General features: G+C 44.9%; 1 protein-coding gene across 1 annotated transcript in view; it reads right to left on the reverse strand.

Moving 5' to 3' along the window:
- Positions 1-26,791, reverse strand: part of MYRFL (myelin regulatory factor like) — a gene marked incomplete at its 5' end in the record, with an annotated part of 112,291 nt that overhangs the window by 26,109 nt on the left and 59,391 nt on the right. The window contains 4 exons of the mRNA XM_081082398.1: positions 10,688-10,797; positions 11,828-11,936; positions 18,866-19,066; positions 25,701-25,791. Of these exons, the coding sequence (XP_080938524.1) occupies positions 10,688-10,797; positions 11,828-11,936; positions 18,866-19,066; positions 25,701-25,791 (511 nt within the window). The remainder of the gene's footprint in view (positions 1-10,687; positions 10,798-11,827; positions 11,937-18,865; positions 19,067-25,700; positions 25,792-26,791) is intronic.

Consider the following 26,791-nt stretch of genomic DNA (forward strand, 5'->3'; position numbering starts at 1 on the left):
TTTTTGAAATTGAGTTATCAGCTGTTAAAGTCTGCACACATTGTTGGGGACACCCTGAATATTTTTATTTTTACTGGCAACTTGTTTCTTCTTTTTTAAAAAATGTTTCCTTGATACATTCCATTGCGATTTAGCCCAACCAAAGCAGATCATGGAGAAGGATGCTAACGTCCCCTCTAAACCACGGCATGATGGTCCTGCAGCATCTCCCCAGGACTTTCAATGCTGCCTCACATGGTAAGAGCATCGGCTGCCTTGTCCAGTTACTTGTCACCAATGATAACAAGCCAGCTCTGATTCCTCCAACTCAAATTTGCTGGCACTAAGTGGATCCAGTAGGCCAGAAATAATTCATGTGCTTTCTTTCCCATTTAGGAGTAAATAAAAGTGGAGAGGGAATTTACTCGGACCTCCCTAATTATAATGAAGGCCCTGACATTATGGATCCAGTGGAAAATTACCAAAACTAATTTCCTAGGATGTGTTCTGGGGTCTGACTCTTACTAAAATGCTCTGACTTCTGTCCTCTGTCGTCATGGTGAAGCCAGGACAGAGTGGGCAAAAGTAGATTTATAGTTGTAAGTATGTGAAACAGTTTATTCTTATATAATTATTTATTACTTGTTTGTATGAAAACTGTAAACCTATTTTCCCCACCGCTGTATAAATATGCTCAAAAAATAACCTATTTTCTGAAAATGTCCTTTTCCATGCAAGTGAATGATCTTTGTGAGTTCATTTTAACCACAATGTGCACCCAGATGCCTGAGGGACTCTTTCTAAATACACACACCCAGGTGCCACATAGAAGCTTGTTTGTATTCATGAGATGGGCGTAAGGCTGAGACATTTTGAAGAGCTTTCCCAACTGATGCCCATTATTGGTTAAAAACTATTTTATAATTGAACCTAATTTAATTAATCAACTCTGTCCCCTTATTATTGACAATTTTCTTTTATTAAGATTTTTTAAATTGATTTTTAGAGAGAGAGAAATGGAGAGGGAGAGATAGAAACATCAATGATGAGAGAGAATCATTGATTGGCTGCCTCCTGCACGCCCCCTACCAGGGATTAAGCCCAAAACCCAAAATCCGGGCATGTGCCCTGAACCGGGAATTAGACTGGCAACCTTTCGGTGCATAGGAGGACACTCGACCAGCTGAGCCACACCGGCCAGGGCATGACTGACCATTTTAAAGGGGACCCACGACCTGAGCAGAAATGTAACTTTCCAGCTGTGATGCAAAAACGATGAAACTGGCTTGCCACCAAGATTGCTCACGAGACTTTGTGGGGGAAGTGGCAACTGCTTCAAATCGATTACACAAGAAGCTTCTACCCACTCGTTGCGACTGGCTTTGGGGTGAGGGCACATAGGCACGGCGTGCGCACGTTTTCCGAAAGGACACGGAGGGCAGTGTGAAAATTTGCACAGGCCAACAACAGGGAGGCCTTTGTGGAATGAGAGCTGTTCCCTAGCTGGGAGCGGGCCCCTCACGGAAGCTTCGTCTCTCACCATCGCCGCCTTCTCACTCTGTGCTCCCATCGTACTGAACCCTTTGCCCTTCACAGAACGTGTTCTGGTCTGTCTCGTCTCTGGAGCCCACACAGGCTTCTCCCTTCACCTGAACCTCCCGCCTCCCCCTCCTCCTCCCACCGGCCTTACACTCAGTGTCAGATTTACCTTTGCTACGAACACACAGCGACCGGGCCCCACGTCGTGTCCGCTGCCGAGGCTCCAGCACAGACAGGAGCTCAGTACAGTGGGGCCTTGACTTACGAGTGTCCCGACGAACGAGTTTTTCGAGATACGAGCCGAGCCGTCTCTCGGCAGGTATTTTGCTTTGAGTTGCGAGCTAAAATTCGGGTTACGAGCCAGCTTCAGATACCCCACCGCTAGTTGGCGCAGCGAACGTCACAGTGAAAGCCACAACATCAGCCCAGCATCACGTGTCTCACTCGCTCACTGTTGATTTGACATACGAGTAATTGGAGTTACGAGCTCCGTCACGGAACGAATTAAACTCGTAAGTCAAGGCCCCACTGTATATATTTGCTGACTAAATAAATGAATATATTCTTACAAGGGCAGTTCATGCCGTGAGGCGCTGAGAGGCCGTAGCATTGTTCTCTAATGAGACCGAAGACAGTGACCAACTTCCAGGTTATTTTTTTTTTATCCAAGGTTTCTCTCAGAAAATAAGGAGACAAAGGTCCAAATCCCCGTGTTAGGAAACGCCCATGACAAGGCAGGTGAATTAAGCAAAGAAACACTCGTGTGGAAAGTCCCCAGGGCAGTGGGATAGTGGTTCATTTGTACTCAGCCAACTGGTTTTCACTCTGCTTAGGTCCTTTCCCCTTTGGGAGGAGACCGGCTCAGGAGAGAGGTGGATGGATGGCTGCCCCTTCAGTCGCCCTCACTCGCTAGGAAGCCCTGGGACCCTGCAGACCACAACTGCAAGCTCCCAGGTCACTTGTAGGTCTGAGAGTAAGTGAGCCCACAGCCCTGGGGAGCAGCCAGGCCGTGCAATCGATCTCCTGTCTTCAGGAACTACAGCTTGTCCTCGGTCAATGACACTGAGAAGGGGTGCCTAAGCCTGGTGGCAAAGAACGCTGGGAGACGTTGAAACAGGCTCTTATTTCTTTCCCAGTGAGAGTCACAGACTTGAAAATCTCTCCTCGCGGCATCTGATGTTGCATGGACTGACATTTTATAATCAGATCATGGGAATAAAACAGCCTGTAATTGAGCATTATGAAAATGATTGCCAAAGGGAGAAACACTGTCTGCAGCCAGTGGGTGTGTCTGACAATTGTTTGGGCTTTGGATAAACTCGGCTTTAGATCTTTGTCCAGGAGTTTGTTTTGTGGGTAGTTCTCCAGGCCCTGACATGGACTTAAGAAAACAGGATCTCCAAACCAGAAAAGCAGGCTGCTGAGACGGTGTGGAAGCTCAGCCAGCCAGCTGAAGGTCTACCAGGCCCCCGGAGGAGCGGTTTGCATATTCCTCTTGCAAAGAGGACATGTCGTGGGTTCATTTCCCTGGGTTTGTGTTTTGACCTCTGTTTTACATGGGGAGAACACAGCTTTATAAAACTGTTTAAAATGATGTTTCATGGTCGCCTTATGTGTGCTGTAGAATCCTGGCTTTGTTTATCTCTGTTTGGGTGGAATTTTCTGTGGAAGGGCTTGAGTCCTTCCGCTGAGACAAGTTTCCAGTTGAACTAGCACATGTCACAGTTTGTTGCAATTCTTCGATTTCTTGTCTTCCCTGGGGGAGGTGTGAGCTCCTTTTGACGGCAGTCGCTGTGTCTTGTGACTCCCCAGGGCCAACTAAATACCTGGCACATGTCGCTTAATATTCAATTAATGGACAGAATCAATAGTTCTTTATCAAACAGCTATGGTGTCTGACCATTTTTCTAGGTGCACCATTAGATAAAACTATTAGATAAGGCAGAAAGGGGCTCAGAGAGCACATTTTCTAGTGGGGAAAACTGGCCAACAACAAGTAAACCACAAGTAAATAATATAGTTTTAAGTTGCAATTAGCTCTAGGAAGGAAGCCAACAAGGCACTGAAATAGGAGGTAATTGTCCCTGTCTTAAGGCACTGCCACAGCTTTGGCCCATTAGTTTTATTTTTTAGAGCCCTGGGAAGGAATAAAGTGGCCTCAAGTGGAAAGTTATAGTCTCATTCTGAGAAAGACAGGCAACCGAATATAAAACTGGGCCCAACAATTCACAGGAGAAATCTCAGTAGCTAACATAAGAAAGACATGCACAGCTTTATTACTTGTCAGAGAAAGGCAAATTTAAAAAGTGCAGTATCACTTTACCCCAATCAGATTGCAAAATTTAGAAAGTCTGGTAATGTCAGGTGTTGAGTATGTAGAGAAGCAGTAAGCCTCCTGCACTGCTGTTACGAATTAGAACTGACCAACTCTCTGGCATGTTTTCCATAGAAAACCTCCCACCCAGAGTCGCACGGGGGCCTGTGTGAGAACACTCATAGCTGCATAGTTGTGGTCAAGGGATCCGCTTGAGAAGGAGAAGGAAAAGACACAAGCCAAGGAATTCCATGCATCAGACTATGAGCAGAAGTTCATAATTCAAAGACATTTGAATCATATTCCAGAAAGCCCAGACATCTAAGGGTATATATGAAACCCATTAGAGTGGCTCCATTGCTGTGGAGGGTTGAGTGAAAGAGGAGATGAGGATAAGGGGAGGGCTGGGGAATGCAATAAAGTAAAAGAGCAGTAAAATGGTATGTTCGCTCTAGCTTCAACAATAAAGACAAATCCTCTGGGAGGAAGGATGAAGGGTATTTTGCACCTTGAGAGACACCACTCTTGTAGAAAGTTTCTTTACTCTTTAGCTCTCTGCTCAGTGTGAGTAGCTGGAAGGTGCAGTGGTGCACTGAACAGCCGAGACGGAGTCCAGTAGCCCAAGTGCTTTGCAGGTGAAGTCCAAGCAAGCTAAGCAACTCACTGGAAGGAAGTGACGCTGACATAGGTGTCAGGCTTCACAGATCAAGTGAAGTTAGCATTGATCAGAAAAAAACTGAATTATATTTAAAGACTTTACTTCTTTAAAGATTACTCGAAAATAATATTCTCTTTGAAAACTTTGGCATAAATTCAGCTATTTTGTGAAATTCCAGGTCCTATAGTCCACAGACCTATCTGATTGACAAAGCATTGTCACCACCTGCTGACACCATATTTATTTATTTATTTATTTATTTATTTATTTATTTGTTTATTTATTTATTCAAATTTTGTTTTATTGCTTAAAGTATTACAAAGAGTATTATATTTGTCTCCTTTTTTCCCTTTCTTGACATTTCCCCAGCTTCCCCTATCCCCCACTGTCTTATGTCCATTGGTTATGCTTATATCCATGCATACAAGTCCTTCGGTTGATCTCTTACCCCCATCCCTCCTGCCTCCCAACCCTCCCCAGCCTTCCTGCTGTAGTTTGACAGTCTGTTCAATGCTGCTCTGACTCTGTATCTATTTTTGTTCATCAGTTTATAATGGTCTTTATTATCCATAAATGAGTGAGATCATGTGGTATTTTTCCTTCATTGACTGGCTTATTTCACTTAGCATAATGCTCTCCAGTTCCATCCATGCTGTTGCAAATGGTAAGAATTCCTTCTTTTTTACAGAAGCATAGTATTCCGTTGTGTAGATGTACCACAGTTTTCTAATCCATTCATCTGCTGATGGGCACTTAGGCTGTTTCCATATCTTCGCTATGGTGAATTGTGCTGCTATGAACATATGGGTGCATATATCCTTTCTGATTGGTGTTTCTGGTTTCTTGGGATATATTCCTAGAAGTGGGATCAATGGGTCAAATGGGAGTTCCATTTTTAACTTTTTGAGGAAACTCCCTACTGTCTTCCATAGTGGCTGCACCAGTCTGCATTCCCACCAGCAGTGCACAAGTGTTCCCTTTTCTCCACATCCTCGCCAGCACTTGTCGTTTGTTGATTTGTTGATGATAGCCAGTCTGACAGGTGTGAGATGGTACCTCATTGTTGTTTTGATTTGCATTTCTCAGATGATTAGTGACTTTGAGCATGTTTTCATATGTCTCATGGCTTTCTGAATGTCCTCTTTTGAAAGGTGTCTATTTAGGTCCTTTGCCCATTTTTTGATTGGATTGTTTTTCTTCCTTTTGTTAAGTTGTATGAGTTCCCTATAAATGTTGGAGAGTAAACCCTTATCAATGATAACAATGGCAAATATGTTCTCCCATGCAGTGGGCTTTCTTGTTGTTTTGTTGATGGTTTCATTTGCTGTGCAGAAGCTTTTTATTTTGATGTAGTCCCACTTGTTTATTTTCTCTTTAGTTTCCAATGCCCTAGGAGCAGTATCAGTGAAGAAATTCCTTCTGCATATGTCTGAGATTTTGTTGCCTTTGGATTCCTCTAGTATTTTTATGGTTTCCCGTCTTACATTTAAGTCCTTTATCCATTTTGAGTTTATTTTTCTGTATGGTGTAAGTTGTTGGTCTAGTTTCATTTTTTTTTTTTGCATGTATCTGTCCAATTTTCCCAAAACGATTTATTGAAGAGACTGTCTTGACTCCACTGTATGTTCTTGCCTCCTTTGTCAAATATTAATTGAGCATATTGGTTTGGGTTGAACAGTGGCTTTGTAATACAGCTTGATATCTGGTATTGCGATCCCACCTACTTTGTTCCTCTTTCTCAAGATCGCTGCAGCTATTCGGGGTCTTTTTTAATTCCAGATGAATTTTTGGAGCGTTCGTTCTAGGTCTGTGAAATATGCCATTGGTATTTTAATGGGAAGTGCGTTGAATTAATAGATTGCTTTGGATAGTATGGACATTTTAATGATGTCCATGAACATGGTATGTTCTTCCATCTGTTTATGTCTTCCTCTATCTCTTTTTTCAATGTCCTGTAGTTTTCTGAGTAGAGGTCTTTTGCCATTTTAGTTAAGTTTATGCTGGGAGCCGGTCCATCCTTGCTGTTTCAAGGGACCTGGCATATATGGCATACTGTTCTTAAAATGTTTGCTCACCTTCTTGGCACTATGTGTTTTAACCAAGGTCACCTCTCTGAGAAAGGTTGTTTCCCCAGGTAGGGATTTTCCCCTGAAGTTAGGGAGGGAATAAAACCCCTTAACTAAGTGCCAGGCGGGTAATTAATCACTTTAACTACGAACAATCATGCTTAAGCTACATAATCTTTACTCACTGGAATGGAGATAAGAAACGCCCTAACCTTTGGAATAGAGATTGATAGGATTGGAATCAACTGGTATAAATACAGATGTAACAAGACAACAGGACACAGAACCTAGACTCAGAACCTACACAGAACCTAGACACAGAACCTAGACACAGAACCTACACAGAACCTAGATACAGAAGAACTTCGCTGGAGAGAACATGGCAAAAGATCCTGGACAGAAACTGGCCACAGAACCTAGAGACAGAACCTAGCGAGAGAACTTGGCAAAAGATCCTGGACAGAAACTGGCCACAGAACCTAGAGACAGAACCTGGCTACAGAACCTGGATAGAACATGGCAAGAGAACCTGACTAGAACCTGGTGACTGAACCTGGCTGGAGAACCTGGACAGAACCTGGCTGGAGAACCTAGTGAGGGAACATGGCTACAGAACCTGGCTGGAAATCCTAACCAGAACTTCGCTGGAGATCCTGACCAGAACTTGGCTAGAGATCCTGGCTAGGCTGCTGATCAACTGAACGCTGTCTCCGTGTCATTCCTTCTTCGCCGACTCTGTCCACACCTTTGGGGACCCCTGGACCCGCTGGGGTTGGACCCCAGCAAGTTTATTCCTAGATACCTTAATTTTTTTGGTATGATGATAAATGGGATTGCTTTTTTAGTCTCTCTTTCTGTAAGTTCACTATTGGTGTATAGAAATGCCATAGATTTCTTGGCGTTAATTTTGTATCCTGCTACATTGCTGAATTCATTTATCAAGTCTAATAGTTTTTTGATGGAGTCTTTAGGGTTTTTTATGTACAATGTCATGTCGTCTGCGAATAAAGACAGTTTTATTTCTTCTTTTCCAATTTGGATGCCTTTTATTTCTTCTTCTTGTCTAATTGCAATGGCTAATACTTCCAGTACTATGTTGAACAGGAGTGGTGAGAGTGGGCATCCCTGTCTTGTTCCTGTTCTTAAGGGAAATGGTTTTAGTTTTTGCCCATTGAGTATGATGTTGGCTGTGGGCCTGTCATATATGGCTTTTATTATGTTGAGGTATGATGCTTCTACTCCCACCTTGCTGAGAGTTTTTATCAAAAATGGGTGTTGAATTTTGTCAAATGCTTTTTCTGCATCAATTGATATAAGCATGTGGTTTTTTTCTTTCAATTTGTTTATGTGATGTATCACGTTTATTGATTTGCAGATATTGTACCATCCTTGCATCCCTGGGATAAATCCTACTTGGTCATGGTGTATGATCTTTCTGATGTACTGCTGGATCCGATTTGCTAAGATTTTGTTGAGGATTTTGGCATCTATGTTCATGAGGGATATTGGCTTGTAATTCTCTTTCATTGTGTTGTCTTTATCTGGTTTTGGTATGAGGGTGATGCTAGCTTCATAGAATGAGCTTGGAAGTATTCCTTCCTCTTGAATTTTTTTGAAAAGTCTGAGGAGGATAGGTTTTAGTTCTTCCTTGAATGTTTGGTAAAACTCCCCTGTGAAGCCGTCTGGCCCTGGGCTTTTGTTTGCTGGAAGCTTTTTGATGACTGCTGCTGACACCATATTTAAATTGTAGTTTCAGTGTCTGAACAATGACTTCTTTTCCCAACATTTTATTACAAAAACTAGAGGCCCAGTGCATGGATTCGTTCACTGGTGGGGTCCCTAGGCCTGGCCTACACCCTCTCGCAATCCAGGACCCCTCGGGGGATGTCAGACTGTTGGTTTCAGCCTAATCCCCACAGGCCAGGCCGAGGGACCCCACCAGTGCACAGATTCGTATGCATGAAAGATCTTTGGTTAATCTCTTCCCACCCTCCTCCCTCCCCCATTCTCTCTGAGATTCATTAGTCTGTTCCATGTTTCCATGTCTATGCATTGAGCGTCTGCCCCTTGGTGGTCAGTGTGCATCATAGCTATCGGTCAAACGGTCGAATGGTCACTTAGGCTTTTATATACATAGATTATCCAGCATACAGAAAATTTTAAGAAAATGTAAACACTCATATACCCACCAGCAGCCAGAGGGAGTACCTTTTTCTAATTACTAAAAGGACGTGACACACCCTCACAGTGGCCCTGAGTCTCACAAAGTGAACCCGAGTGAGGTGGAGACTTCAGATAAGGTGGTCAGGGGAGGTCTTGGTGCTGAGATACAGCTTATGAGTCTTTAGGACAGAGACACATATCCCCAGCTTGTTACTGCCTGGGCGTAGTTTGCTCTTCAGGTGACAAATGAGCCCGGCTGTCTGGAACAAGAATGCCTCCCCCTACTTTCCCAGGGTCTGCATTTGCCTTCTTAGGAATGAACTTGGGTTGTAGCCTCTCCTGGGGGAAGTGAGGAATGGCCCTTGGAACTCCTGTTGCTAATATTCCCAACTGTCCCCATTCAACTCAACTGGGAATGGGAAGATACGGGGCCAGGCGGAGAACTAATTATTTTACTGAACAATGAGAGTCATGAGGCCCCGGGCAGACATTACCTACATTGAAAACACAGAAATCTCTTTCCTGCATGTTGTAGGGGAGGGTCACAGCCAGACTGATATAGCTGCTACCTGACAAGTAACCCCAAGAGCCCGCCTTGGCAGCCTGGTGGCACACTCCCAAGGCTGTATCCTGAGACTGGCAGCTGCGCCTTCTCTCTTCTCTCAGCCCAGGAAGCTTATGAAGATGTAAGAGTGAGGGGACTTTATTATATGAATACCAGTGGATCTAGTTTTTATTTTAAGTAAATATAAAAGATTTAAGTAAGTTATTTGAAAACTTCAGTACTTTACAAAAATAAATTTCTCATGATACACCTCTCAAGTGAAGTGATAGTCCAGGTTTGAGAGAGACAAAAAAAATTTTATTTTATTGAAGACATGATCCTGGGAAGCAGGAGGGAGAAACCCGGCTTCTGCCACTCAGCCCTCACAGCCCAGGCTGAGCAGGCCATCCAGATCCCAGTATCTAAGTATTTGCTGTCTGAGAACTTGCAGACAGAAGACTATGAAAGGGTCTACCATAAAAATGCCCCTTCTAGTTTGCTACTCCAATGCGGACTGCTGACTAGCAGGGCTGGTGCAAGTGCCGTCACCTGGAGGCTGGTGAGAAGGACCTCCGGTCACACCCCATTCATGCTGAATCAGAATCTGGTCAGATCCCCCACTAACTCTTATGTGCTTTGAAATTGTCTTGCTCAAACATCTCTCCCAATGGCTATAAAATCCCCCTGTCAATCAGTCTCCCCTCCCAGCATCAAATATAATAATGCAACATAAAGCTAACCAGCAGCCGAGTGAATTGGCAAAGTTCGCAAAAGATGCGGGATTGCACAGAATTAACAGACGTGATCAGTCAGGGGAAAGGCAGCCCTGGACCCCTGAACAAGGGAAGAGGAGTGAATCCGCAAGCATGGTCACATTCCCTCAAAAGACAACGCTGTGAATATCTGGGAATGAAGACAGGCTCCCGGAGAAAATGAGGAGGCTCATGACCATCTTTGTAAAAATGACCCACTTTATGACTGTGCCGGGGAAGTCAAACACATACAATTTTGTTGAAAAACTGTGCTAAAAAAAAATCAACACTTAACACTCCCGCCACTCTAAGGAGGAGCACATTGTTTTAATGATAACTTCAATGCTATGTGAGATAAGTTACTTTCATGAGTTTTAGTTCCATTTCTCAAGACAAAGTCTAATCCAAGTGTCACTATTTCTTGTGATTTCGGTCCTTGTTTTAAGTGGATTTTCTCAGGGCCTGTTATATTTCTTTTTCTTTTTGCCTCTGGGACTTGGTTGGGGTGCCTATGACCGGTGTGGGATAATTGACACCAACTTACTCCCCAGGTGGGGGAAGAATTCTTCCTACTCTCCTGTTTCCTGAGTGGATGTTTCGCGCACTGTGATGTCACAGAAGGGGGTTCCCCCTGGTTATAGCTCTAGAGGCAGGTGTCTATTCTGTGCTTACCTTATCGAGCATGAGGAAGTTCTCCAGCATCTCTCCGTTTTCACAGGTGACATCACCAACCTCTCTCACGGCTCTGGGCAGGACCTCTCGCACCTCCTGGGCAATCATTCCTAGACACAAAACACTCCAACAGGTTGAGTCAGGGAAAGACCTTTCTGGAGAAAATCCTCCCAGGCCTACATCAGAAAGGAACACCGACAGCCACAGGCCACAGGGGAAGTCTTGGCAAATAGACGCTTATCCTTTCTCAGCTTTTGCTTTGATCTACAAGCATTTGAAGCAAAGAAGGAATTTTGAGCCATGCATCACTATAGGATTAAGTGGGAGTGCCTTTTCTTTACTTTTCCTTGAGACTGGGGCCAAATGTTGGAAGGGGTGAGTAAATACCTTAAAATTTCTTCACATTGAAACAAGGGTGGGATATTATCTTGTTTTTGTGGGGTGTTTTTTTTGGGGGGGAGGGGTGTGGTTGTTTGTTTAGTTAGTTTGTTTTCTTTTCCTGCAGAAGGACTTGCCTCCTAATCTGTTCTTTAGGATTCCAGATTGGAATATAAACACCACTTTGGCCCTTCTCTAACCTAGACCTGTCTACTATGCCATTTTCTCTCTCCATCCCAGGATTGCCCTCAAACAGTTTGAACTGCCATCTGCCCCTCAACCCTCATCACATGAGAGAGAGGATGCCAGTGAAAATAAACAATATATTGAAAATACTCCCCCAGTACCTTGGGGTGCAGGAATGAGATGGGTATTGAATAAAGACAACAGGAATTTCTTTAAGCTTTCCTGTTCTAGTGATTACGGGTTTCACAGAGGAAGAATTAGACCAACAGGATATTTTCAAATGCCATAGCACACAACCTCCAGTTAAAGAATTTGGAATTAAGCCTGGCCAGTATGGCTAAGTGGTTGAGTATCGACCTGAGCCAGGAGGTCACAGATTAATTTCTGGTCAGGGCACATGTACTAGTTATGGGCAAGATCCCCAGTAGGGGGCGTGCAGGAGGCACCCAATCAATGATTCACATCATTGAAGTTTCTATCTCTCTGAAATCAATAGAAATATATTTAAAAAATAATTTGGAATTAAAATTTTAATAGGAGACAATACAAAATTAAAAGGGGAACTTGTGTGTGTACCTGTTTGATGGGCAGTGTTTATTCCCATTGCAGATGCAAACTCGGGTTTGTAGTCATATTCAACAATCCTCATTTGGGCTATTCTTCTCAGCTGTTCATTTGTGTCAACCTAATTGAATTAAAGAAAAGCAGATGTCACCCACTTAGATATTTGCTGTTTAAATCAATGCCCAGAGTGACCCAGAGAGATTAGGCATGTTGAAAATTTGATTGTTTTATCCTGTTGCTCAAATTATTTTAAGAGAAATTTATATTTTTCTCCTTAGAGAAGCCAAAGTTTCAGCTTCCATGTTAGTGACTTCTGTTCACTGATTTGTAAACAGAACCAGTTTTACTCGTATGTCTAAATTCTAGGACAAAAGCTCCCTCATTCACTGCTCCTGCCTTCTTCCCTCTGAGAGGCAAACCCTCTTCCTGAGAATGAGGTTGCTCACTTTGGAGAGAAACAATTGCTGAAAGGATTGGGAAGTACCATTTCCAAATGAACATGCAGCATAAATACCAAACAAATACAGGCCAACCTTGTATTTATAAATTGAAAATGCAATATTTAGTTCAAGTAACAAACTTGGAGGTATGAACATATCCCCTATCGTTTGCTTTTGACCATTTTGCTAGAGAAAATTTCTTCAGGGTGCAGATTGCAAATCCAGGTTGCCCACCAGCTGGGCCCTCCTGACCCAGACTTCCCTGATGGAGATGGCTCCTCCCCAGACCTGCCTGTCGGTGCTGGTGTTTTCTGAGCTCACTGCTCTTGCAGGTTGCTAAAGGCATTCCCAACGGTCACTGCAAACTCCTCAAAAAAATTGCACTGGGTCCCAGCAAAATGAAGACAATGGAGATCATTTTTCCTAAAGCTAAATGTGTTTAATTCAAAGGATTCCCCTTTGAGGGTTTTTATTTAACGAATTGACGGCATAACAAGATTGTTTTTTATTGACCTTGTTCAACAAGTAAAAAAGTTGGTGGCTCTATGTGAGTCCCCTAAATTTTCTTTTAGAATATAACTGGATTATGAAACCAGTGGTCTCTTGACAATTAAAATTATATTGTCTTGACATTCATCCATGTGTTGGAGCAACCAAAATGCTTTGTTGTTGCTGCTGCTGTTTTAAGAAAACCCTGTCATGACCCTCCGCTCCTCTGGACCCACTGTGCCAGGTGAGCAGGGAAGCGCCTCCCATCTCATTAAAGGCTCTTCCCTAGTTGGGCTGATTGGGAAAGCCTGTGGCTCGGCACTTAACTAGCTAAATGGACAAGCTTCACTTCAGGGATTTGTCAGGGAGTATAATTTTGAACTCACTGTTGTTGTTCTTACGAAAAACTTGATTCAATGCGTTCATTCATTGTTTTATTCAACTAACATTTACCAATCATCTTCAACACACCATGCACTACACTAAGTGCTGGGACTTCAAAACTGATTGCCTTTTCACCCGAAACTAAACCAAAATAATATTGAATGTAAACTGTAATTTAAAAATAAAATTTAAAAAATTTTAAGAGTTTGTGGTCTATACAGGAAGGCAGACTCATCAATACAGATTATATTACAACTAGAGGCTCGATGCACAAAATTTGTGCAAGGGACTTGGCCCCAGCCTCCACCCACCGCCGCCACAGCCAGGGCCCTCTGCCGCCTCTGCCACAGCCCCCACCGGCTCTGGCTTTGTCTGGAAAGAAGGACGTCCAGAAGGATGTCCGGTCTAATTAGCATATTATGCTTTTTTATTTTAGATGTGGCATGCAGGGTGGTGATGGAATTGTGAATGGAGAATCATGGCCGATCCAAGTAAGTATCTAAGAATTCTCAGGGGAGCTAAGGAGGGCTTCCTCCCGATGGTGAAGCCCAGCAGAGACCTGGGCTCCTTTCAATTCTCAGCCGTGTTCTGCTCCTTTCACTTCAGGACCTTTGCTCGTGCATTTTCCCTGCCTCCATAGCAATTCCTCCCCTTCCCACCTCCTCCCCCAGCATACATCCCTTCACCAGAGAAGCAGTTTTTGACCCCCAACACTAGGAAGGGGCCCGCTGCTTGTGTGCTAATGGCACCTGTCCTTTCCCTTGGTAGCACTAATCGAGTTATCACCAGGCAGTTGGTTGTGTCACCCTTATTCTCTGTCTTCTCTCTAGGCTATACTCCTGAGGGTGAGGACAGATGAGGCCATGGTTTTCTGTTCATCACCAAATCACCAGTTTCCAGGTAGTAGGTGCTCAACTAATATTTGTTTAATAAATTAACTTTAAGATAGGAGTTAGTTGTGGGAAAATGTAGATAAGGGGGGAACCAAAAAGGGGGTGACTAAGACAGGGATGCTGGAAGGAGGAACACTATGAGCCAAGTCCCAGTGCAGCAAACCCCTGAGTGATGTCTGCACAATAGAGGCGGGGTTTGACATTACTAGACCATAAAGACAAGGTCAGAGCAGGGAGGGCCTTGCAGACCATGCTGGGAAGGGACAGTCACAATCGCATGCATCTGTCACTGGGAGCTCCTTCATCCATTCAATGAGTATTGAGTAGTGACTATGTGCCAGGTGCTATTCCAGACACTGGAAATTAAACGAGTGTTTTTTATCTGAAGTTCAAATTTTAATAAAAGTTCTGTTCCTCAGGGTAAGGCCAATGTCTTGTTCATTTCAGTGCCTAGCAGAGTGTCTGATGTAATCGGCACACAGAGCTTCATTGCAGAGAAGAAGGGATGAAAGAATAGAGGTGGTGCGACGGCAGAGCAACCCTGACACGAACAGAATTGAAGATGGGGATCAACCAGGAGCCAGCCTGGACCGGCCTTGTGCCAGCCAGGCCCTCCCCAGTTCCCCACGCCCCACACCCTTGGGAGTCCCATGCTTGCTTTGCCTACTTTGTATTATCCCTGGGGTTTGTGCAAGAGTCCCCACTGGAGACCACCTTCGCTCAGGCTGTCCAGCCTCTGTAAAGCGAAAAGGACCCCTGCTGACTAAGTTGGATCCTTGGAAGCATTTTTCCCAAAGACATATTGCTGCACTTAGCGATTAGGTATCAGACAGATTTTTGCCCAGAGAAAATTTTGAGGGTTGGCTTGGGGATCTAAAGACCCATAACAATGTTTCTCTAAGAAAATGCTCTTCTGGTTTCTGGCTCATAGACTTTCTTTCCAAAGCTAAATATAAACTGCCTGGGTTGCATGTTGCCTAGCTGTTTTCTGGCGAGCGAGAACCCTGGAGGCCAGGGCTGTGCCCTGTTGGAATCCTCCTGTAGGAACTGTACACGGGAACTGTACACAGACCAACACTTACCGCCACACCTTGCTCCTCACGTGTGTTGAGCAAGAAGGTAGAAACGGAATGACAGTGTTGATCTCGCCCAAAGCAGTTTTGGCAAGTTTTGACCTCGAATGCAAATGGCCATCGCTGTCATGCTGCCTCATGCCCAAGGTTTCTATGTCATTAAGTCAGGAACTGCACCACGGAGAAGACGGCGCAGCCCGTGGGAGTCCAGTGGGTTCAGGGAAAGAGATCTCATTGCACATCATTGGCCCTGGCCCCCAGCCGGGACGAGCAGTGGCATCAGACAGGGCTCACCCAGAGCCCAGGAACCGGGGCATTTGCTTGTGGCCTGAGGGGAGAATGCATGTTTACCTTCCTCCAGCTCTTCACTCAGTTCTCTTTAAGTGGCTAATTGCTGGTGCAGTGGAGAGAAAAACATTTTGAGCATTTCATCTTGATTTTTTTCCCCCTGGCTTTTATTTTTGGGTCTTTTCCTGCCTGTTTCCAGCCTTCACTGCAGAATTTGACAGCTGTATCCAACTTTCAACTTCTTCTTTTTTTTGCATTGACTTTGAAGTTCTTCATGCCCCTTTGATTTTCAGCACACCCTTCCCACCCTAATTTTGTTTTGTTTCCAAGCCTCACTTCCTTGTCCAGGCTGTAATCACATCGGCAAGCACAATGACACTGTCTAGGTCAGTGGTCGGCAAACTGTGGCTCGAGAGCCACATGCGGCTCTTTGGCCTCTTGAGTGTGGCTCTTCCACAAAATACCGGCTTCTGCGCTGGGCCACAAAGTTTCAATCGCACTGTACGTGCACACCCGCACGTGGTATTTTGTGGAAGAGCCACACTCAAGGGGCCAGAGAGCCATATGTGGCTTGCGAGCCGCAGTTTGCCGACCACTGGTCTAGGTGAGTTAAACTGCTCCTCTTAGACCAGCGGTTCTCAACCTGTGGGTCGCAACCCCTTTGGGGGTTGAATGACCCTTTCACAGGGGTCCCCTAAGACCATCGGAAAACACATATATAATTACATATTGTTTTTGTGATTAATCACTATGCTTTAATTATGTTCAATTTGTAACAATGAAAATACATCCTGCATATCAGACATTTACATTACGATTCATAACAGTAGCAACATTACAGTTATGAAGTAGCAACGAAAATAATTTTATGGTTGGGGGTCACCACAACATGAGGAACTGTATTAAAGGGTCGCGGCATTAGGAAGGTTGAGAACCACTGTCTTAGACCAACCTCATTTTCCCAGTGCTCCAGTGTCATGGGTTTTAATCACATCTGCTCTGTCTTCTCTGAGTCTTTGATATGCACCCAGGTGAGCACCAGAGATCTGCCCACCAGGACTCTGCAGAGAGCCCCTGTGCTTTACATCTGCCAGCAGCCTACGCCTTGAGCGAGGAGGCCCAGGGCAAGGCAGCAGCCTATCTCCATTTTCCCCGTCACAGTGTTCAGTAACCTGTTTGCCACAGCTCATCCAGTTGCCATGCAACCTGAGAGAATGAAGGGTGCATGCCCCCAGTGTGGATGCAACCAGATCAACCAAGGATCCCTTCCCAGCGCATTTAGAAAAACAGAGTCAGGGAGAGGTGAAGACGAAGCCCACACATGTGTCAGTACCATCATCAACATTACCACTCCCTCTCTTGTCTGTAATAAGCAGCCAATAGAACAGACAAGATTTCCAGCAACATGTATTTTGTAAAGTAGACCTATTAAGGACAAGTACATTATTATGAAATAATTTAATAAATGACATATAATTTGCATCTTTAAAAAAATTTTTTTTTTAAAGCCCATGGGTAAAATGAAGCATTTCCTGCCTGCTGGTGTGGCTCAGTGGTTGAGCATCGACCCATGAACCAGGAGGTCACGGCTCGATCCCCAGGATGGGGCATGCAGAAGGCAGCCGAGAATCAATGATTCCCCCTCATCACTGATGTTTCTATCTCGCTCTCTCCCTCTCTCTCTGAAATCAATAAAATATACATTTTAAAGAAAAAACAGATAAGCATTTTTTTGTTCAAAGAATAAACAGAGGCATAGAACATCTCCGGGCCGCATTTCCTGGGCCCGTGGGTGCCAGAATCAGGGCTGAATTTCTCGCCTTCCCCGGAGCCTGGGCTGGGCCCTGTGTCCCGTCATGCCACTGCGAGCAGGAAGGGGAAACAGGAATTTCCCTTTGGAGCCAAGGCCGGGGCGGCATTTCACTCTGTGGAGAAGGTTTCCTAGAAGGAACCTGAGAAGATCTAGGGAAGTTTGCTATTTTAAGACACTAATGTTCTTCAAACCAAGGAGCGCCCTTTAAAGCCGTTAGGTAACTAAAGTTCTGGAGATGGCCTGGTGGCAGCAGCAGGGGGCGTGGAGGACCTTCCCCAACTGTCACCTTCCAGTTCCATTGAGAGAAGGCCTGGCGGGGAATTGGATAGCCAATTGCAAGGACAAGCGTGAGTGGGTGTGATCTGAAACACAGACAGTTTTCTCTCCCTAAAAGGCAAGGGCACACTATCGGAGACTGGGATCTGAGAATGTCTGTGAGAACTTTCTAGCCCTAGGAGTTCCCACCCGGCTAGTAGGTCACGGCTCTCCTAACAGGAGCCGCAGCTCCACTATCAGCATGAAAGTCTGCGGTTCCAGCCGTCCCCTGGACATTCCTTGGCTGGGTTAGAGGACCCAGCGCAGACTCGCACGGGGAAAGGAATGCAGTCTGGAAGGATGGCCAGTGATTTACAGATTACAGTCTCCTGTTAACTAAAAAAGAGTTCGGACAGGAGACTTAAAAACACCATCCTGCCACGGCCTCAGAAACGCGTACAGGAGAAGCAGTGTCCGTGAGAAGGTGGGGAAGTGGTTGAAGCAGTGAATGGGAAACAGAATTCAACGGTGAAAGGTCTGGCATCAGGAGGATCCTGGCATCTTCATCCTAATCCCTTAGGTCTGCAGAGCAGCTGTGATTGTCCCCAAACGATTCAGTACTTCTCTCAATGGGTGAAAAAAATATAAAGGACTCGGCGGGGCCAGGCAGAGAGGCACCGTTTGCATGGTGCAGATGAAGACACCGAGCTTCCGCGAGGCTGAGGGTTTGGCCAGGGTCACGCTGCTGGGTGAGCCCAGCGTGGAGGAGCAGCCTCCTGACTTCTAGCCCTGATTTCCCGTTTCCACAGGCGGCTGCCTCTCCACAGAGGGAGGCAGTCTTGACCCGGCTCTTGCCCATCCCTCTCTTAGTCTTGCCCTTTCCAGTTCGCCCAGACCCGGCACTGAGGGCTGAGCAGGAGGAGCTCCCTGGCTGCCCCTGGGAGAAAGCTGAGGAGTGGGGCAGGCTGGCCAGCAGGGCCGGTGCCCGGGCTCTGGGAGGAGGAACCTGGAGGGTCCAGGAGACGTATGGGCAGGAACGGGCCTGAGACAGTGCTCAGAGGAGCCGCAGGGGGTGGAGATCTGGAGGTGGGAAGGAAGGGGCAATCTCCAGCAGTTGACAGTGCGTGGAAGGAAGAGCCAGGGCCTGAGGAGAATCACCTGGAGACCCACTGCGTGGGCAGCCAGCGTGATGCTGTCATCGCCCTCTGCTCCGTCAGGTGAGGCCCTTCTCTGGGGGAGGCCTGCTTGGCAATTCCAGCAGGGATGCCTACCGGCTGCGGCACGCATCCTTGTTAAGCAGCCGCACAGCATAGGCGACAGGCGGAGATGCCCCCTGTGGGGCGTGTCAGAGGCCAGGAGCACCCCGCACACCTGACTCCGGTGTCAGAGGTGTCCCAGGCCGGCCCCGCACTCACCTCCTGGACATTCTGCTTGGCCCGGCTGTCAGAGGGATGCATAATTGTCCCCATCACTTTCATGTTGCCACAGACAACCAGGGCTTCGTCCGGTGCATCTGTGTTTATTCCCACTCGACCATGACAGACAACAGCTTCTGGAACTTGTCCTCGCTGCCATAATGCATCACTGTCATTTTCAAATTGCCCAGGGTTAGAGGCCTGGAAAAAATACATAAATTTGTTACCATTAAAGTCACAGTAGCAGGAATAGATGATCAGTTTATTCCTCACAGCAAAGGAAAACTATGTGTCTAAGCCTGTCATCTGAGACTCATATGTTGGATGGGACATTTTGACATATCCCTATAGCTGTGGCCCCAGGAGAGCCAGGGGCCCCCTAACTGCTCTGCCCGCCAGGAGCAGGAGCTCAGTTGGCCATGGTTTGCAACATCCAGTCTCTGCATACATCTGGAATTGATGATGTGTCAATTGTACTGGGAGAAAGATGAAGAAAAAAACTCACAAAGACTGTCTTTTCAAGGATAATAATAATGATCTTAAAACGAGAATATTACATCAAAAAATATTACAAGGTTATTAAAAATCTCAGATAAATAAAAATACTTTGACTTTAGCTAGCTCTTTTATAGTTTTAAAGCACTTTCATATTTATGATTTCATATGCAATTGACTAGTTAATGACAATACAAATATATTTAATACATCTCAACTATTCCCTAAGCACAAGTAATACCGAAGGAAGAATAACAACTCCATTTGTTGTGTAAATCCACACCCCAATTCTATGAGACTGTACCATTATCCTCATTTTATTGATACGGGACTCTGAGAGGATAAACAAATTGCCTAAGGCCCCAAAGCTAACAAGGTCCAGAGCTGGAATTATAATTCCTTTGATTGTTAAATAATGACTTTAACTTGGCCTTTTTATGCTGTCGCCTAGAAGCAGTAGCCCTGGTTGAATGTGGTCTTCAAAGAAAATCCAAGTGAAACTTTAGACAAAGTTCAGGAGATTTTACTCTTAAATAAAATTCTTTGTTGAAGAATTTCCCACTGTACTGCCTTCCCCCTTGCCCAGTTCCCTGCAGCCACTGAATATATTCCAAACATCTTTAAGTAGAGACCTCTGAATCCATCAAAATCTTCTCAACGAAATTTATTTGCTTTTGAAATTATGACCTATCCTTCTAAATCTGACTTTTGTGTGTTGGAGGCAGGTTGTCAGAAATTCAGACAAAACAGTAGGGACCCTGATCATCAGCACAAATGCAAAGTCTTCACTTTGTGCCTTTCTGGGGGTCTCCGGGAGACACTGGAAGTCAACACCTGAGCGTGTGCAGATTTTCTCTGAAGAGTACCCGAGAAACCAAAAACAATGGTTTCCTCAAGGATGGGGGCTGGGAGACGTGGAGACTGGGGTGGAGGGAATTTGCTGTTCACTATGTGCTTTCAGTATGATCTGAATGCTTTTACCATGTGCACGTGTTACCAATTTAAAAATAAATAATTACAAGAAACCACAAGGTGCTTTGTTTGGGTTCAGGTAAAGAACGTTTAGGTGTCTTCAACTTCCTGCTTCCTCTTCCCTGTCTGACCCCTGAGCTGCTGGGAAGACTCAACTGTTGACACTTGATAGACAACAGCAATGAAAGAATTTAAAGTAGCAACGTTGAAGATTATTTTGTGTGAATTCACTTGAACAAAGAGCTTTTCTGCAAAATCCCTAGAGCCCCCTTGGCTGTGAATGGCAAATTGGCTTTGACTCAAATCCTTTTAGAGCAAGCAATCAACTAAATCCAAAGGTATCCCATACAAAATGTTGATGTGTTTTGCTCTACTCAGAACATAATGAGCCAGCCACTTCAAGGAAACAGAATAGGACAGTGATGGATTTTTGTTTTCTTAATGAGCGTTGGGATAATTGTTATCATGTTGGTAACTGTTACTGGAACAGCAGATATAGTAGGTTTAATTTTTTGGAACTATTACAACAATCTCACTTGGCTTTCATTGGATGAAGACTAAAATCCCTAAAATGTGTTCAGATTATTTTGGGATGGGCCAAAGAGAGCCAACGATTGACCTCTTGGTTCATGTGTCAATGCTCAACCACTGAGTCACATCAGCCTTACTTACATGTTCTAAATATAGAACCTTGAGGAGGAGTCCTCATCCCTAATGGAAATCTATATATATAGATATAAAAGGCTAATATGCAAAGTGTCCCCTCTGGAGTTTGACCAGAAGAAGGGGAGTTCGATCGCTCACTATGACGTGCACTATCCATCAGGGGGTGGCGCAGAATGTGGCGGGCAACCATTGGCAGAGGCAGGGCACTGAGAGAGCAAGGGAACCTGATTGGCCAGGCCTAGGGACCCTACCCATGCACGAATTTTGTGCACCATGCCTCTAGTGTTATTATAAAGTTTGTGCACTTGTTTTCCTTATCTGGTACCCAGAATCTTAATGTGTCAAAGCAAACTATAATGGAATCATAGAAAAATGTGCTGTAATTATGAAGCTCTATTCATATGTGGCTTAGTAGTAGATGGTTGTATCAAATACCAAAATGAATTAAAGTTTCTAAAATACTGTCATTTATCCCACAGCCTCATATGTTTAGGAAAGAACTGAACGTTTATTCTGTTATGACACAAACTGGCTGTGTGACCTTGGGGCAGTCACTTAAACTCTCTGTACCAGGTGTCTCCTATGAAGAATGAAGATAATAGTGTCTTTTAAAAATTTTTTTTTAAATCTTCACCCAAGGACATGCTCAGAGAGAGAAGAAGGTTGAGAGAGAGGGAGAGAAGGAGAGAAACATCGATTGGTTGCCTTCCATATGCTCCGAGTTGGGATCAAACCTACAACTCAGGCTTATGCCCTGACCAGGAATGAAACCAGTGACCCTTTGGTACACGGACGATGCTCAACCAACTGAGCCACTCTGGCCAGGCAATGATGTCTTCTTTAGCTATCTCACAGGGTTGTGAACATTTATTGAAATCATGTATACACAAACACCTCAAAAATAAGAATAAACGGTCTCAAATTTATCCTCAACATACTCTTCTGTGGATAGCAACCACTATCCAACATGTAATTGATTAATCTGCTGTCCTCGGCCACAGACCTGCAGAGTTGCATAATTGAGGGCAAGGGAGGGAAATTCCACATACAAAGAATACTATGTAAATGGTGCCCCCTGCAGATGCTTGGAATAGGAAACAGCAATTAATGGCAATTTGAGGCTTGCTTTAAGGTTGGAATGGAAAGTTGGAATTTCTCTGCTTTACCATTGTTTGGGCTTCTAAAGCCACAGCTGAGGAGCATAATAGGAGAGCTTGAGCTGAGGAAGGCAATTCATCAGAAAGCAATATGGGTACCTTCTGAAAGGGCTATGGAAAATGTGTCTCAAAATGCTCTCTACTCATGCTACTCCAAGTGTGGTCCCCAGGCCGGCAGGGCAGAGAAATGCATATTCTTGGGCAACTCCAACCTATTGAATCAAAAGCTGTGGGGAGGGGACTCAGGTGTCTGCCACATCTTTGAAAGACAGACATAAGCAATCATCCCTCCAGCCAGCTACACAGCAGGGAAGCAGGCTGAATGAGGTGTTTTAGAAGAAATGTGGAACTGAAGGAAAGCCTAGTCATTTACAAGGAGAATCTGAAGGAACTCCACTGGGGAATGAATAATATGTTCATTATTACACTGAACATATTTCCCAAAACAGGCATCTGGAAATAACTCTGTTCTTTGCAGCAGACCTTAATTTTCATTAAATTGGTCAATTTACACTATGGGGTCATAATCTATTTCTAAAGCTGTTTTGATTGACAACCCAGAAGACCAATGACTGAGTGAGTATAGTTTGGGTGTCATCTCACCATTCTCCAAGGAGAATTCTGACAAGTTTGATTTCTTGAACCCTCCTCTCTCATCTATTCCAACCCTCTTACAGTCCCCCTTACATGAATCTCTGCTATTGGGAGGAATGATTCTTAGGCCCCCAAATGAATCTGAATTTGCTAAATGAGATTCCCAGTTCTCCATTTAACGTGGTCAGGTCTTGTAACATCTTTAATTGTCAAATTTTTCTTCCATCATCCTGGAGCTCAAACTAACAGCCAGGTGACAGCCTAAAAGGGCACATTTGGCTTTTTTGTAGAATGCAGGTTGGTCTGCTCTCTGCCCAACTCATAATGCATAGACCTGTATGGGGCCTTCTAGAACCTCAGTGGCAGGATGTGTGTCCTGTGGACATTTCTAATACTCACTGATTCAGAGAATATAGCCATTTCTGAAATTGTTTTTTCTCTTGGTTGCCATAAACATTACACAAATAGATCCAAAAGTCTATATTCATTTTCACTTCTGCATTATGGGGTTAGAATGGACAAAAATATCAATAAGATATTTCTATTTTGGGATGGGGGAGGTTTTGTGTTATTACCATTATTATTCTCATGTTTGTTGGGGTAACTCTTGTTTTACTCAGTACAGTTATAAAATAGGTTGTTCTCTTTAACCAAAAATTATGACTAGAAGAAAGCAATCCAATTTGGAGTGCAATCGTATCTTTTCTTCTATTTTGTTCATATTATTTAGTGCAATCATTTTTAAAAAACATTTTTATTTATTTCAGAGAGGAAGGGAGATGGAGAGAGAGATAGAAACATCAATGATGAGAATCATTGATCGGCTGCCTCCTGCACACCCCCTAATGAATACTGAGCCTCCTGCATGCCCCTCCTGCATGGCCCCTGTGCCCTGAGCAGGAATGGAACCATGACATCCTGGTTCATAGGTCAACGCTCAACCATTGGGCCACCCAGGCCAGGCTAGAGCAATCATTTTTTTAAAATTCATTGAATGGCATGACACCCAATCTATACTGAGTACATATTTAATGTCTTTTAGTATTCATACAGAATGTGAATTACAAAAAGTTTTCAACTTCTCAGAGTCATCCTTATCAGTTAAACTATCGTATTGCTTTGGATATGAGGAGGCACCAGTTAGCAGGGTTTGGGTAACAGCCTGTTGGACAGAGGAGTTTCGTCTCGGCGGCAGCCAGAAGATAGCTTTACAGGAGCTGCCAGCAGGAAACGGAGGAGCCTCGACACCAGGTAACTTTTTCAAAGTACGCAAGTGACTGGCAGACTGCCAGGTTCAAATACGAGCTGTAAGGCTCAGAGCAGCACGGCCATGATAGCTAATCTCTGCTGCCTCTCAATTTATTCCTTCCTATGAGAAATCAGGAACAATAAACAACCCAGTTTCCAGACTTTATTTCAAAACAGATTTGTCATTGCTGCAAAGCAAGCGCAGATACATCCAGTGCGGTGTGGAGGACCGCCCTGAAGGCTGCTGAGGGAGGACTGAACCTTGTCCTTGGCTCATGAGCAAGGGCGGGCCTCACCTGCCTCTCCCGGGAGGAGCCTCACCTGACACAGGTTCCATCAAGCCCCACAAAACGCAGCCTGGGGCGTGCACACAGGTGGGTGCGCAGCCCAGCCCTCACCCGGGGACATCTGAACACATCAGGGTTTTACCTCATTCCCATCGTTACTCCACCTCCACTAAAACTCTGAGATGCAGTTTAAGGATTTCTACTAAAAGGCGGCTTATTATTTTTAATTGACTAAAAGGATTACACAGAGGGCCCTTTGTTTCAGAACAGCTCAAGGAAAGACTCAATGCCCCAAATGGGCAGAACTCGTCCCCAGATCTAAGGCTAACAACCGCCTATGTGGGCGTGTCCACGGTGAACGTTTTTCCCGATTGGAGTTCTCATGTCTTCCCTGTATCACTTCAAAGAGACATGACAGCACCCCCTCCCAGGGCTGCCAGGCCCCTGGTTGCCTGTTCCCTCATGGCCCTGGCACCCTCAGCTGTGGCCAGCCTGGCCTCACAGCTGCAGCTGCAGCTGCCAACAGCTTTCTGTTCTCCTCGCTGCCAAGACTCTGTCCACAGCTGTGACCAATCAGTCGTAAAGCAAACCGTACTGAGCCATTCCTATGTGCTAGGCAGGGGCCCAGATGCCCCTGGGGTCCCCCATCACTTCAGGGCATGAAATGCCTTCCTGTCACTTTCTGTGCCCTGTGGGCTTTGGGGTCAGAGAGAACTGGGTGTTGACGGGCTCCATCATTTATAAGCTGTGTAAGTTTCTGGCCCTCTTCTACCTCCATTCCTCTGGGTGTAAATGCTGTCGTACAAATGGCCCTGGCCAGTGTGGCTCAGTTGGTTGGAACATCGTCCCATACACCAAAAGGATTCGGGTTTGATTCCTGGTCAGGGCACATACCCAGGTTGCAGGTTCAATCCCTGGTTGGGGTTCACGTGGGAAGCAACCACCCCAATCCCTCTCTCTCTCTCTCTCTCTCACTCTCTCTCTCTCTCTCTCTCTCCCTCCCTCTCTCCTTCCCTCCCTCCCTCTCTTCCTCTCTCTTAATTATTTATATCAATTTAATCCTTGGGTGAAGATTAACAAAATAAAGAATGTGATACAAATGTAAAACAATATACCGTGAGGTCATATCTAGGTAATTTAGCCCAGCGTGGTTCTCAGCTGCAGCTATTGGCCTTTGAGGAGGGTAATTCTGTGTTGTGAGGTTGTCCTGTGCATTGTAAAGTGCTGAGCAGCCTCCCCCATCTTTTCACATTAGATGCCAGCACCCCGGACCTGTGATAACCAAGAATGTTTGTGGACATTGCCAAGTGGCCCTTGGTTGAGAACCACTGTGTAAAAACTGAAATAACAGCATCTGCTATTACCATCCTCAAGAAAACCACATGAGATCCAGAAAAGTCAAAGGACTGAGCTTACCCTTACTATGATCCTTTCAGAGATGTGGGCAGACAACAGGTAGAACTGGTCCTGATTAGCAGCATACAACCCAACCACCAACATGAAGTATCTAATTCAGAAACAGCAGACCAATGCCAACACATCAGGGAAGAGAGTCATAATTTGTGCAATCAAATACCACCCCACAGTTAGTCAATAGTGAATTTGCCTAGATGGGCTTATGCATTAAAGTTTGCATGTTTACAGATTTTACCCCTCAGCTCTAAGTTGCCCCTCCTGTGAAATGAGAGAGCATTTGGTTTACTTGCTATTGTTCTGGGCCCACCGTTTGCCCAGTCTGAGGTATCTGTGTGCCCTGTAGCCTTCCCTGGGAAGACATCCGCTGGGGGCCTGGCTCAGCGCCTGTGTGCTGACCTGGCGCAGGCTGCATTCCCAGGCCCTCAGCAAGCACTGCTCACAAACACGTGCACAACAGGAAGTCACGTTAGAGGTCTCTTTGTCCAGAGTCACCCAAGCCACATGTCCTAGGCCTCAATGGAGGGTGACTCCACAGGGTCTGCTCAGCCACAGCGGACCCTTCCCATCCTAAGCTGCTTTTTGGCCGTGTACCCTGTACCTTCCACACCCTCCAGTCATGACTTTAGTCAAAGACCTGGACCCTCCCCTCCAATTGCTCCCAATGGCCATTTTCATCAGTTATTTCAGTTGTTTCTTCATATGTACCACTGAGGAGACATTTTTAAGATCAGACCATTTCTTGAAAGTCAAAATGAAAACTATCCCAATCAGAGAAGCATTTGCTTTAATACCTGCATGAAAAAACTTCACTAACTTCCTCTGTAACACTCTACAAATTCTCCAATCCCTAGAGAATGAGTTCTCCTTTGTATCTAAAGTAAATCAGGAATAGTAATAATTGTTATTGTTGTTATTATTATTATTATTAGTTACCATATACCATCTACCAAGTGCTCAATGTGTCATGAATGGGCTAAGCAGTTTATCTACATTTTTTCACTTAGATCCCCAAACAACCTTATTGGGGTAGAATATGGTTATTTTCCTCATTTTACAGAATAGGAAAATGAGTCTCAAAGAGGTTATGTGCT

The sequence above is a fragment of the Myotis nattereri genome (genome assembly GCF_964212035.1).
Source record: "Myotis nattereri genome assembly, chromosome: 2".
Lineage (NCBI taxonomy): Eukaryota > Metazoa > Chordata > Mammalia > Chiroptera > Vespertilionidae > Myotis > Myotis nattereri.